This window comes from Pholcus phalangioides, unplaced genomic scaffold, assembly GCF_987345545.1.
Source record: "Pholcus phalangioides strain wild (caught in Gottingen) unplaced genomic scaffold, Ppha-v1.0 ptg000011l_1, whole genome shotgun sequence".
In the NCBI taxonomy this organism is placed as follows: domain Eukaryota; kingdom Metazoa; phylum Arthropoda; class Arachnida; order Araneae; family Pholcidae; genus Pholcus; species Pholcus phalangioides.
Genome location: NW_028301604.1, coordinates 23,754,963 through 23,769,946, shown reverse-complemented (window position 1 = coordinate 23,769,946; position 14,984 = coordinate 23,754,963). Strand labels below are relative to the sequence as shown.

Below are 14,984 nucleotides of genomic sequence, written 5' to 3'. Positions count from 1 at the left end.
GTGATTAAAAAAGTCACATAGAGCAGTTCTCAACCTTTGGAAGCCCTCTTGGCTGATTTCTTTTTGTGAGTGGAGGGCCCAGTCATATGAACAGCTAATGGGAAATAAATGGGGGAAGGAAAATGATATAGTAAATCACTCACAGCCCCATTTGACTGGTATCAGAGCTCAGTAGTTGAGAAACACTGGTCTACATGATGAAAATTGACAGTTGCTGGTAAAATGGACGAGATGACTTTCTCAGAAGTTTGAAGAGACAGTCCTTCTAATGTTAAAACTAAAAATTTAAATATGATGATTCCGAGACTATTAAAAATTTATATAGAAATCATGAGATAACATTGAAGAAAAAAAATTTACATTTTTTCCGTCTATTCCACGAGCAAACATGGTGAACATAATGTCTTTGGCACATCCAGAGCACAAACCACCAATAAATAAAGGATGATATATCTCAACGTTTTTGTCATAGTCATCACAAGCAATGCAGACATCTGTAATGTAAACAGAATACAATAAATTTGATAAATATTATGAGTATGTATAACACACAATTGTTTTTAAATGAAGTGAAGCCTCGCTACAATGACACTCAATATATATAACAATAAATCCCTCTCTATAACAATATTTTTATAAATCTTGTTTGGAATTACCTATGGTCCAATGTTAAACTCCTCTTGATGCAAATACTATGACAAACCCCTCTATCAAGGCTGCAACGTGCCTTCTCGGGGCAGACATTCTCTTTTAAGGGACCCCTCAAAAAAGAGAAAAATTATGCAAAATAAATGTTAATTATTTGTGGGTCCCCCCGGTTACCCCAGCCTAGTTATGGCCCTGCCCTCTATAACAAAACATTTTTACAAGATTTTTTAAGACAGCAACAATATTTTTTACATTTTACTCATTTTGAATTTAATTTCCATTTGATTTCTTTCTTTCGAAGGCGCCCAATAACATTGGTAATTTATACCACAAAATCCCTAAAAGTGCTAATGACTTTAGTAGTTGCCGTTGCTATCTAATTTCTGTGTACGACACGAAAGTTCAATGCAGTAAACAACTTTAAGGAAGCAATGCACCAAAATGAATTTTACTAATCAAATAATTACAATTTTTGTGGCGAATAAATGCGTAAAAGCACATTTTCTGGTGATACTAACAATGCAGATTTAGAAAAGATAGCAATAGCATGAATTTGATGACACATGATGATAATGTAGCCTCTCGATATAATGATAATCCCTCTACAATGATATTTTTTCTTGGTTCATGGAGTATCGCTATATCAAGATTTCACTGTATAGGCAAAATAATAAAATTATTTTGAAGTTTAAAATTTATTTTGAGTTATTGCACAAATACAAAGGCCAAAACATGAAAATTGGCAAAGATAACAATTATATGTATTTATATTCAATCCATCTCATAAAGGTGACCCATTTATGTACATGTTTTTTGCAATATATTCAGGTGATATACGATTGAATTGCCCACATGATACATCTAGAAAAGTGTTATCTAATATAGAGGGAAATAACGAGAGGAAAATGAGTGAAACAAGTTTTCCACTTTTTCCCTCCTTCCATTCCATCTTCCTCTATAGGTATGTAATAATATGTTTGTTTTTACTCATCAAAACTCGGAGAGGGAGAAATAAAGTGCTGAGGTTAAGGGAGTAAAAATAATTCCAAAATAAAAATAATTCATAGGGTTACCAATGAAGTGTCTCAATATGAAAAAAAAAATGGTAGAGAGCTCGACTGTATTTCTTCCGTATATGCTCCAAGCTGAAATATTTCATTCTTGTTCATAAAGTCGTCAATTTATTTTTCACCTATTTTTACGCACTTTTTTACAGTGATATCCTGTTATAATACATCTCCATATACTGCAGAATAAGATGAATCAAACTTCTCCTTGAATGGAGAAAAGGCTGTGCATACACCTTATCTAGTTTATTAATCCTTTAAGCAGCATTGAGATTGTTGCCTTGCTGCCTTGAAAGCCTCCTGTTTCATCATTGACAAGCCCAGGTATTTTGTAAATTTTATTTCTCAATGGAACATTTTCCTCTATATCCCTTAGTTTGTACCTGTTGAAAATCAAAAGAAATCTTACTTCATAAAAAAAGCCATGGTAGTGAAAACTTAATATAACTATACTCTGTGGACCAAGGAAAAAATATCGTTATATCGAGTGTTGTTGTAGCAAGGTTTCACTGTATTTGAAGGGGGTTTATTGATATCTGCTGCACAATTCAAAGGGTTAACTTATAATTTCTTCCTGCCAGGGGCGTAGCCAGAAATTTCGTTCGTGGGGGGGGGGGGGAACCAAAGTGACAGAATAATGGATTTGGCCATCTTTTTCCCTTTTTTCGGTCATTTTCTCACATTTCAGGGGGGGGGGGGACAAGACCCCCAAGTCCCCCCCCCCCCCGCTACGCCCTTGCTTCCTGCAGATAGTTATTAAAATCATAATCATTTGTTTCACATTGCAAGGATGATAAAACTTCATCTAGCCCATTTAGTTTCCCAAACTTTTCATTCCATCTCCCCATTCTTCAGAAATTTTTTTCTTTCATCGTCCCCCAACTAAAGTGAACCCATAGGATCCTATGTTAAATCAGTAGCTTCTGTTGCCCTCCTGAACCATTCCCTCACCCACCAGGGACAATATTACCCACTTTGGGAAAAACTGATTTAGCCAATGCATGTTTTGCATATTGTACTCGAAAAATTTTGACTATTGACATGTAATGATCAATATTTTCAAACTCGTATTCATTAATTTATTCATTCATATACACTGAGCGATTCAATGATAAGTAAAACTTTGAAAAGGTTAGGTTGCTCAGAAACAAATGAGAATCATATAGCAATGCAGAGTAAAATTGTAGTAAACGGCCATTGTTTGAAGGACTGTTCATACAGTCTCTCACAATACTGCCTGCAGCAGTGGTAGGATGCTTGATGTGCTTAGAATAATGAGCAATCAGTACGGAATAAAACTGAGCAATTGCTGGACTAAAATGCCAAACGGGATGGTGTAGACTTAACCAGTCATCTGGCTATGCTGGAATAGGACGTCATACCAATTTTGGTATAATTTAGAAAACTAATTATGAATAACTTCCAATTACTAAATTTAATTTTGTTAATTATTTTGGAAAACAGCTAAGAACATGTGTGAGTGAACTCAGTTTCAATGTATTCATAAAAAATATTTCATTAGCTTCAAAATTTCCAAAAAAGAGAAAAAGAAATGAATTGGCCAGATGACTGGTTAACACACACTAATTACTCTGTCTTCTGGTAGAAGTGAGCGGGACGCAAACAGCAGGTCTTCTTGCAAACAACCCTCTCTCATGAAGTCTTTTGAAAACAGTCACCCTTGATACACAGGTTCCTGTGGCTGCATACAAGTCACGAGAGAGCTGAGAAGCTGTAACACTCCTGTTACGCCTTGCTATAATCGACAAATGGTGATCTTCTCTGGCCGTCGTGGCTCTTGGACGACCTTGCCCAGGCTTTCTCTCGATGGATCCGGTATCCTGGAACTGTTTCCATAAGTTACACACGACGCTGGGCGTTAAATTGAACTCTCCACAAATCTGGACTTGAGATTGGCCTGCTTCTAGCCTCCCCACAATTCGCCACCTCATTCCATCATCTAAACGTTGGTGGTTACTCATTTTTACTGTTACAATTTGAAATTAACCGATTGCTGCAAAATAACACCAATAAATTCGCCGAGGTGTGCTAGCGAACGAAATGCGTCTTAACTTACGCGCGCTTGTAAAGCCTGTTTCTCTACTGGCTCCGTCTACACACACGTGTGCGCTTACGTATTTGACGTACAAGATTTGCATTTTTGTCTAGAAGCAGTGGTTTTACATTCAGTTCAGTTCTTTTCATGAAATTTGATAAAATATGCAAATTCTCTTAATTTCTTTCACCAGTGTATAAATTCCCTACCAATTGACTAATAATTTCTTTAAAAAAAATCTTAGCTCTTTCAATATCTTCTGATTTAAATTTAAAGCAAATGAGATTCTCATTCTCTCTCTCTCAGACACTTATCTTCTGATTCCCTATACATATACGAGCAAAGATTTCATAAATCCTTATGAAGTGATTTCCAGGTAGAACAATTTTATTTTCCCTCCCTGATGGTCCACCACTCTGATCTGTCGCCATTTAACTATATTAACCGCCATTAAATAATCACATATTTTCACAACCTAAATATTGGAGCTACGTCAGAGTTGTGTAGGTGAAACTTAAGCGTGTTTGTGTGCGTGCGCCAAGCATTTAATGTGTTTTGTGTCCAGTAGATGGTACCATCTATCTAGAGCCGCAACTAGATACTTTCTCAAACAGGGCGCAAACACATTTTGGCACCCAGTGTGATGTAGAAGCAGTTATAAAGGGTGAATTCGGCACCTTCTTTAGTCCAAAGCCCAGGGCGGAGGGACACTAGACCTGCCTGCTCTCCCCCCCCTTAGTTGCAGCCCTGAATCTATCCTCCAAATCGGTAATGCAAGGATTTGAAATTTAATGTATATATATTTGTGTGTTGTAGGTTTGTGTGATTGTCATGGCAACCAGAGCTTTTATCAAAGGAATAGCCGACTCAAAATTGGAAAAACTTAGAAAGTCGTATGTTTAGCCGATTATCACTGTGTAATCGCGGGTTCCAAACCCAGATTTTCACCAAAGGAAAAATCTAGGGGTATGGGAGTCCAAGGCCCCAAGAAATGAAAAATTTTAAATATTTGTGTAAATTAAAATATTGAAAAAAATAGTCTTATTTATTAACTTAAAATTCTTTTTGAGCGTTAGTGACCCACAAAATTTTTGTGGAAGAAATTCTTCTGCCCCTCCAAAAGCCAATTCTGCATACACACCAGTACTTTTTGCGATGAGATGCGGTGACTACCACATAGCAGCTGGATGATACAACTGGATATTCAAAAGGTTGAGTTTCAGATTCTTTTTTTTTCGAACGATCGCAGAAAATATTTTACTCTTTGAACAGGCGTTCCAAATCCTTTACAATTTTTGAAAAAATGTGTATTTGCAATCTTTTAACAAGGAGAATTTATATCGTATAGACCGCTGTCTTTCAATGCCGGCAGATAGCCACAAAAGTACCGTAATTTCCGATATGTAACCAGAGGGGAGAAAATCCACGGGGAGTAAAAACTTTGAAATTCTCTTTGAAAATTCTGTACACAACCCCTCATTAAGGGAAACTAAATATCTTCAACCACCCATGTGTGGTGGTTATTATATTAATACAGTACACAAAGTAGGAAAACCACTCTTTCAAGGTCAAGCGATTATGATAGACTGTAAAAAGAAAAAAGGGGGAAAAGTTAGGGAGGTTTTTCCTCTACTTTTTAACATTTTGGAACTAGGAAAGAACGCATCTAGAAGGACATGTGAATTGAATTTTTATGTGTCCTTTTCCAAAATTTTGGGTATTTGACGCATTATAGCGCATCAATGGCGTCTCTGGTGTATGAGTTTTTAGTTTTTATAATGGTATTTTTAATTGGGTTGCTGTATTTTAGAAATATATGACATCCAATATTGACATCCGTCCTGTTACAGCCTTGTATTTGTATTTAAAATTTTATGTAAGGCCTCTTAAATTCAGACATTGAACCCTCTGCCAATGTTTTAATGGAATAACCTCCTCCAAGTAAAGAGAGGGGAGGTGCAGGCAGATCTGGTCTCCCGGCACTAGACCAGAGGGATGCTAAATTCTTTTAAAATAATTCGAAATCACATAGAGAGGCGCAATGCATGTTTACCTGGCTGAAAGGCCTCCAATATTTAAGTGCTTGGGGGGGGGGGGGTCACACTTGAAATTTTTTCTCAGTGGGCACTATCGTCCAAATTCATTGACAAATTACTATTTTTTTTACAACCATGCAATAGTGGTTTAATAATCATTCTGGGGTGCCAATGTAAGCCCAGTGCACACCCTGGACACTATACATCATGATGTGCTGCTACTTGGGATTTTACTACTTTCCTGGATATCTTAATGAACTTTGTCTTTTGAGGCTATGTGGTTAAAAAAAAACTAATATAGCTCAACTCTATAGCAATGAACACAAAGAATATAATCTCCATCACTTATTGTTTTTCTTCATTGTTCAGTTCCTTTACAATGATATCAATTTTTTTTTATTGAAACTTAAATCCACAAATCCCCAAAATTTACATATTGAATTTAATAACCTATTCATTTTAAGACTCCACACTTTCAAGGACTCCCCGAGAGAAAAATTAACGCCACATGCCGTATCTACAACTAAGTAAATAATAAAAGTTCAAGTCTTTGTACTTGAGTTATACTTTAAAGTTTTTCTTTATACTTATGAGTAGGGATGGACGAATAGTGATATGGCAGAATACTGAATTCTCGGTTGAAGTTTCGGCAACCTATGCAACACTGCCCTAAGACTGCTACTGCCAGACATAGAAGCAAGTCCTGTGGCAACTTCAAATTTGAATGACAACAACTCAACAGTTGGAGCAAGGTCTTATGTGACTAGAAGTGGTAGAATTGTTCATCCTTCTTATCAGGCTAAACCTTTGAAGAAAAATGGGGGGGGGGAACGAAAGATGTACCATAATATTAGTCCAGGTCGTCTTTATGGCAGAGTAACCCTTAAGTTTCATTTTTTTTCCGGAATTTGATCCAAAAATGTCAAATTTTTTAATTGCATTCTTTTTCTTCATATTGCATTTGTAAGTAGGAAAATTTTATTATAAAAAATTAACATTTCCAATGTTTTTAAGCGTTTAGAACTTTTTTTACTGCAAATAAAATAATGTTTTCCCTGGAAGTTGTCTTTCCTTCTCACAAAAGCGCCTAGCATAATACCAGGGAAGTTACACTTACAGTTATAAAGTAATTTTATTTTTTAATGCACAACTATTTTCAACACATACTACTACATTTATTCACCTCTTTCTTACACAGATCTGATTTGATCCTATCTTTTTTTTCAAAGGTCTGGTAAGAATAGTTTTCACTACTTGTATATCAATCAATTAAGTTATCTAATGAACAGTAACATACATGCAAAAAACAAAGCACTGACAGGTAATGACATTCAGTCATGCAAAAAAAAAAAGAGTGCCTTTGAACCAATTAGAATAGAACAAAATAGACATCGCAAACTACCATTTAGTGGACCACTAATACCAGCTATAAGACTAATTTTATATTAAAAATAGAAAAGATATGGGCCAAACAATAAAGCAACAGAGAATTAAGACTTCCCATAACACAGTATGGCAAATCAGTAAAGGCCCAAAAACAGCACGAACACGGGCAAAACAGACAAGGGTTTCACCCTTACAGTGGCAATCGTGAGATATCTCGTCAAACTTGTTCTGCTTTATCTCAGTCACCCTGATATATCTTGGGTTCTTAAAATGCTTTTATTTTCGATGTGGCAGTTATAATGTGAATCAGGAAAATTTCAAAAACCGCTCAAATGGTTAATGATGTAAACACATTCTTTTGATGGGAATGTAATTGTCTTAATAAAAAGGTATCAACACCCTTTTTCCCTTTGTAGAAAATATAAGAATATGCATACAATATAAGTATTGTTCAGTTTATTGTTATCAGAATTAGGGAGAAAGCACGATCACCTACACAAAATCAAGAAAAAGTCTTGTAAAAAGACATGGAATTTTGAGGTGTGTACAGAGGGTCTGGTTATTTCAACTGTGCTAGTTACAATGCCGATCAGTGAAATTTATAAAACGGCAAAAAGTGTTAATCATTATGCTTTCAATCATAAAATAATTTCAAGTGACTTGTGGTTAATTCAAATTAAAAATTTTTAGGGGTTATGTATGTAAATAACAAACTTCATTTTCTATGCTAACCCTTGAATGATAAAACCTTCGATTAGAGAAATTTAAATCTTTTTTGAGAAATAATTAGCAAAATTTCTATATTTTATAAGAATTATATTCACAGAAAAATCTAAAATTACTATGTTTTGGGAACTTGTCTTATTGTTTTGTTGGCACAAGTTTGTGTTCATATGAAAATCTATGTATCTATGTTTAGTGACTGCAATAGTGAAATGAAATTTGATTAGTGTGTGATATTCTTATTTTATTTAGATAAATTTTCTTATTTTATTTAGATAAATTTCATTATTTAGGTACTATTGTAAATAATCAAGATTAGTATGTTTCATACATTTTGTAACCAGTTTCATTATTTACAGAGGGACTAGTATAAGATGAAAAATCAAAACACTAAAATAATATTCTATTTTAGACAGGCTCCATTTATTTCCAAGGTGCGTATCAAAGTATTAATAATCTCTTTAAACAGGACTATCTTTTGATTCCATTCAAGACAGGTTTCTTACACAATGTCAGTTATACAAGAAGAATATCCCAGGCTGTCGCCCTCAAAAAATTATGAAAAAGTACATTCATCTTACCCAGAAACACAAAAACAAAAAAAATTAGCAATAGAATGCAATTATTATAAAGCAGCATAAAATTATTGAAAATGACAACCAGTTGGCAACTCCTCCCCTCTCATGCTTCTTGGCGATATCTATAAAAAAATTTCACTCTTTTACACTCGAGCTCTCCCTTTTCTTTTCTTTTCTTTTTTTTTCTTTGTCTGTGATATACCTGATTATGCATTGTTTGAATGATGTTACTAAGGTTGTGGGGGATTTTTAAATTCATTTTTGGTCTCTATTGGCATTCAAATTATCAATGTGTTCAAAAAAAAGTTTTCTGAGTGACTCATAATAATTCAGTCGAATTTTTTTATATTTCTGAGCATATTTCAATGAGTATAGAATGAGTGGTCATTTTTTCAAAATTTTCTGAAGATGTCACTTTGAGACCCTTTCCTTGTTAAACAAATTTCACTGTATTTCATTTTTTTTCTTTATTTCAATCTAAAAATAATTAACTTATCTGTTAACTAGGAATATACAGACAAGTGAAGAATTATTCCCCCTCCCTGTACTTACCATTGATATCTGCTTCATGTTCCCATACCTTTGATGATGCGCTCACTAATTAAAGAGAAATGAACATGTGAGTTACATAACATAAAACTATTAAAATATATTCAACTTCTAAATAAATCCTACCAATGTGATTTCAATATAAATTATGTTGTGTTTGAAAGAGTATATTTCCAGTACAGCTTGTTTGAGAAAAAATGTTGCACAATTATTAACAGTGGCCAACTGTAAGAAAGAAATGACAATGCCGGGGTTCTCAAACCTTTTCCCATGGTACCCCTTTCTCTAATCAATGCTTATCTACGGCTCCCCAAAGCAGTTTACCAGAGAATCACTTTGAAAAACCTTTGTCACGGGCTGACAAAGGTTGATGGTAGACTAGGGCATTGCTGTATACAATTTGAGAGAACCCCTGACTTAAGCCTTAAAAAATTTGATAAAATGCATATTTTAATTTGTTATTGAGAATATTTAGAGTTTTGCACAGAAACTCCCATAACACCTGCACAGAAACTCCCATAACACCTCCACAGATCAGATCTATCTTTGTCAAGTGCATCCTAATACAAGAACCCATGGATATATATTTGAATGAAAACTTGCAGAAAGATTGATATACCAAAGCAAGAGTGGAGTGAAGTTTTTGTGAAATGAGAGGCAGGCCTGTTTTTTGTGTAAAACTCTATAAAAGAATAATTATGCAATTGAACTAATTCATCCCCAGATCACGATGCAGCTCACCTATGAGCATATCTAAAAAACTAGGTTTAGTTCACTAATTGTGTTATAAATTGCACACTTTTTACAAGTGTTTAGAATTTTAATTTATATAACTGATAACACCTCTCTTCGATGCATATTCACATGAACAGCCATGTGATATGTAGTATAGAAGTTATATAGATGTGGTCATTATGAAGTTTTTGGGCAAACACATTTTGAAATATACAATTCCAAGTAATATGTTGACATTTTCAGTCCTAATAGGATTCAAAATTACAATCATAAATAATGGTCATTAGGTCAATTTTAAAAAATCAAGGATTTAAACTTTATAATGATTTTTAGAAGAAAAACATGCATTTGAATTTTTAAAGATATATTTTGCTTTTAAAGTATTTGCATATTACAGTATTACAAGACAAAGGAAACTTCCTCAGCAGAATGGGAAGTTGAATCCGGTCTCTGAATATTCACAGCAACATTCTTGCACTTCAATCAACTACACCATCAGGACATTGCCGGTGCAGGCTAGATACAGGAGAATGTGTTGTGAGGGGAGATTTATTATGTGGGTTCATGAGATTGCCCTGTATTTTAAGGGACAGAATAGGTTTTCCCATATTATTCAGCTCTTGGGGAAGGGGGTAATTGCCTTCTCCCCCCCCCCCCAGATCCACACCTGTGGTGTGTTAAACATTATTACATACAGTATTTTACTATGTGTTATTTTTTCATCACTTTTTTTCAAAATGACAGAAGTTTTCTATGCCTGATGTTGGAAAAAATAACTTATATATAAAATTTCCACACTATACATCATGATGTCCTGCTACTTGGGATTTTACTACTTTCCTACCTTTTTTTTTCCAATATGTTAATGAACTTTGTCTTTTGAGGTTATGTTGGTTAAAAAAAACTAATACAGCTCAACTATAGCAATTAACACAAAGAATATAATCCTCATCTTATTGATGTTTTTCTTCATTGTTCAGTTCCTTTACAATGAAATCAATTTTTTTTATTGAAACTTAAATCCACAAATCCCCAAAATTTACATATTGAATTTAATAACCTATTCACTTTAAGACTCCACTTTCAAGGACTCCTCGAGAGAAAAATTAATGCCACATGTCATTCCCATATCTACAGCTAGAACATTTTTAATTAAAAATAAAATTATTGACAATTTTCAATGATTCAATTTTAATTATGCAATTTATTACTTAATATTCAAATAAATAATAAATTTACTTAATAAATATTCAAAAAATGGCAGTTGAAAGACTTTCATCGTCATGATACTGGCAATCAAATTTAACGATCATATATTGTATTTTAATATTACTTGTGGAATCAATTTTTTTCCAACACTTTTTACCAATTAAACATCTAATTAAGAAAATGCCAACCGTTATTTACTCAACTAATAAGGCATCATAAAATTTAATACTTATTTTCATATTTTTCCCTTTTACATGTTCTTTGTCCCCTTTCAGTAACTCAATATATATCTTGTCTGGGTACATCCTTCAGTTAGTGAACTTGTGTAATTCATGCTCACTTCCATTTTACTGGAGTAGAATTACATTTTCAATTTCATGTTTTGCTTACCCTAGACCTGTGCAGCCACAATACAATGAATACATAGCTATGAATACATTTATTGGATTTAGGTTAAGGAATGTTTTCCTTATCTGACATGATACAGTGAGTGTCTGTAGATGTGAATCCACCTTTATCCATTCAGGAGAAGGGTTCAGATATGGCAGTAGGATCTAACACTTTAACTTAGGCCCTTAAGGACATTTGCTCCTCACTTGGCATCACGTTCTTGGAGCTTTCAACATTCACCGGTAAGTAGCTTCCCAAGTTAATCCTATCCTTTATTGGGATAGGATTAACCTGATTAGGCAGGGCACCTGGGAGGTTTACGATAGACTAAGTAAATACAAATACAATGCCACAGCAGGCAAAATGCCCAACGAGGTGGTTGAGAAAAAGATGCTCATAATAAATATGGATGTCATTATATTTCAAAAATACAGCAACCCAATTAAAAATGAAACGTAATATTCTAACAGTCTGAAAATTGTTCAGCAGTGGCCAATAAAATGAACAAAATACTTAGTTATTTTAAAAAAGGTCCGCTTTGCATTCTTGTAAAGTCATTCTTCTTTCTGTTTTTTTGGGGCTTAGTTCATCCTCGCCTGGAGTATGTTTTAAAGTTTTGGAGACCATATTGCAAAAAGGGACATAGAATTGGTCAAATGGGTGCTCTTATTGGTACACTGGGCTTGAGTTATGAAGACAGACATTTTTAATATGCTTACATTGGAAGAGATCAGGCATCAGAGAGAATATGATTTAACCGCTCTGCTTACAAGTGATTGGCAAGAAATTTGGATCTGTTTCACGAATCACTAGTAAATATGATAAATTAGTTCTAACATAATGCCATGTTAGAAAAAGGAAGGAAAAAGTAGAAATATATATAAACATATTCCCACCCTATCAAGAATATACGCATGGTGTCATATTCTTGATACATGAGTAGAACACATATCTTAGCATCTGATTAACAAATTAACAATTTCTTTTGAAAATACCCCTAGTAGTTCGAATAGCGATCACTCGAACATGACATTTCTACTTAGATGAATTTTATGGCATTATCAATATAAACATGTTTAGTAGCACCTGCATGTGAACAAAATCGTTGAAAGGCTGCAATAAATGCATTGGGTGTAAGATCACTGACAACTTCGATATGAATAGCTTCAGGCAAAACATACAAAAACAGCGATATATTCCTTCATGGAGAGATCAGAGACCTCTGCGTTGTTTTATGTTGACAGCTCCCTGCAAAGTCAACTCCACAAACTGGAAGAGAAAGATTCAAAGAGCAATATTGCAAATGTCCTCCCACCCGTAAGATACCATCACCACAACTTTCAACGGATGCATTTTCAGAACAGACATCCCAAGAAAAAATGTTCAATTGGTTCCAATGAATTAGAACGCCACTTTCTCAAATGAAAACCATGCTCTTTGAAAACACCAATAAGCTGCAGCTGTGAACAAATGTTTTTAGCGCTTGTCAAATCATCACAACTGCATAATATATCGTCAACATATGTATCGTTCTTAATGACGTCAGCAACAGCTAATAAGCTCTCCTCGCAGTTCAAGGCCATGTGTTGCAATGATCTAGTACAGAGGAAAGAGGCTGATGATGTCCTGTAAGTTACCGTGCACACAGTTGATAATTATCCTGAAAATGCCTCTCACAAAATTCCTCTTCAGGGGAGAGACAGTTTTCATGGGACACTAGGAATCTCATCGGAACCATGAAGTGTTTCATCGATATCCAATTCAGAATGAAGACGTATCAAATTAGCATGAGACTGACAATTATTAGCTCCATTATATTTTGTAGGGATCTTTACTGAGAGCACCCAACCAAACAATGTATTTTGGGCGATGAGTGCATTATCGTTATCCCATATTTGCCCTGGGCATATCAAAAAGAAAAAATGCTGAGCTCCGATAATAATGTCAATATTTTTACACTTATCAAAGTAAACATCAGCTAATTTAAGTGAATCAGCATAAGAATTCAGTTCATCTGAACGGACAAACTCAGTAGAAAATGGAGCTGTTAACTTTCTCAAAATATACGAATCAATGTCAATATAATGACTATCACCATAGGTAGAATATAATTTTAAGTTCACTAACCCCCTAGTGGTACCGGCATCCACAGCTGCCACTCCTTTCACAGTAAAGCGGACATTTTTGCGGGAAATACTCAATGCTTGGACACATGCTTCACTGATAAAGGAACACAGAGCCAGAGTCAAGAAGTGCACAAATAATGTGACAATTACCTGACATATCCAAGACACACACTTGAGCCATAGGCAATAGCGTACAGAAAGAAACATTAGCGGAAATATTTGATTGAAACAATGTGGAATCATGCACCTTAGACTCAGCAGATACAGGCATATGCGATAACGCAGCGGTAACACTAGTGGAAACGATTTCGTGAAAAGTTGAATGATGCAGCTGCTCACATCGCGAACACCTGAACGACGATGAGCATTCAGAAAACTTGTGAGAGCTGGAGAAACAGTTATGTTTCAACTGTTTCTCCAGCTCTCACAAGTTTTCTGAATGCTCATCGTCGTTCAGGAGAAACAGTTATGTTTCAACTGTTTCTCCAGCTCTCACAAGTTTTCTGAATGCTCATCGTCGTTCAGGTGTTCGCGATGTGAGCAGCTGCATCATTCAACTTTTCACGAAATCGTTTCCACTAGTGTTACCGCTGCGTTATCGCATATGCCTGTATCTGCTGAGTCTAAGGTGCATGATTCCACATTGTTTCAATCAAATATTTCCACTAATGTTTCTTTCTGTACGCTATTGCCTATGGCTCAAGTGTGTGTCTTGGATATGTCAGGTAATTGTCACATTATTTGTGCACTTCTTGACTCTGGCTCTGTGTTCCTTTATCAAAACAGTTGAAACATAACTGTTTCTTGTGAACAAAGTTTTTTCTCACGGCCATTGACCAGGATTTAAAAGTCTGACACTTATGTAGCCCGTAAGGTCCGTTGCATGATGGACAGCTCTTGATGAGACCTCTAGGTGATGATGTTGATTTCTGTGGCATCCTGATTCCGCTTGCTGACCTTTCAGGATTGAAGATCTCGAGGGCAGCACATCTTGAATTGTGTGTGTGTGTGTGTAAGAAAAACTCAAGGAAGTTTCTGAATTTTGGAAAATATTGTTCTGCTGTCTTTTGAGCCCAAAGCTGTCGCGTTTCTGGATCAACTTTCTCCAGCAGGATTTGAATGAGCCAAGGGTCAAGAGTAACAGCTTCATCAGCAATGGCATGCAAACTTCGAATAATCTCATCCAAAGTATCGGCAATGTGTCTGAGTTTTGGTTCATCAGGGGTAGAAACCGGTTGCTGTTCGAGGAACGTCTTTATCAGGGACAAAATTATGACCTTATCAAAACAAAGCAATAATTTTTCCCACGCCTCTACGTATGTGGCCTCTGACACTGGTATGTGTTTGATCAATGCTGCTTCATCACCCTCCAAGAGGCCCTTCAAATAGGAATTCTTTGGATTCAATAGGATTTCTTCGAATTTCTGGACGTTCGTCAAATGCTCATTTTTGTGAATCATCGATTCGTAAAGGTTCTTGAA

The 14,984-nt window shown here is 35.2% G+C and overlaps 1 protein-coding gene across 4 annotated transcripts in view; it reads right to left on the bottom strand.

Moving 5' to 3' along the window:
* LOC149080246 (DNA (cytosine-5)-methyltransferase 3A-like) overlaps positions 1 to 14,984 on the bottom strand; it is a 187,917-nt gene that overhangs the window by 90,963 nt on the left and 81,970 nt on the right. For all 4 annotated transcript variants that reach the window (XM_089239331.1, XM_089239332.1, XM_089239334.1 and 1 more), the window contains 2 exons: positions 9,047 to 9,091; positions 361 to 494 (listed from right to left, as the gene is read on the bottom strand). In XM_089239331.1, the coding sequence (XP_089095457.1) occupies positions 361 to 494; positions 9,047 to 9,091 (179 nt within the window). The remainder of the gene's footprint in view (positions 1 to 360; positions 495 to 9,046; positions 9,092 to 14,984) is intronic.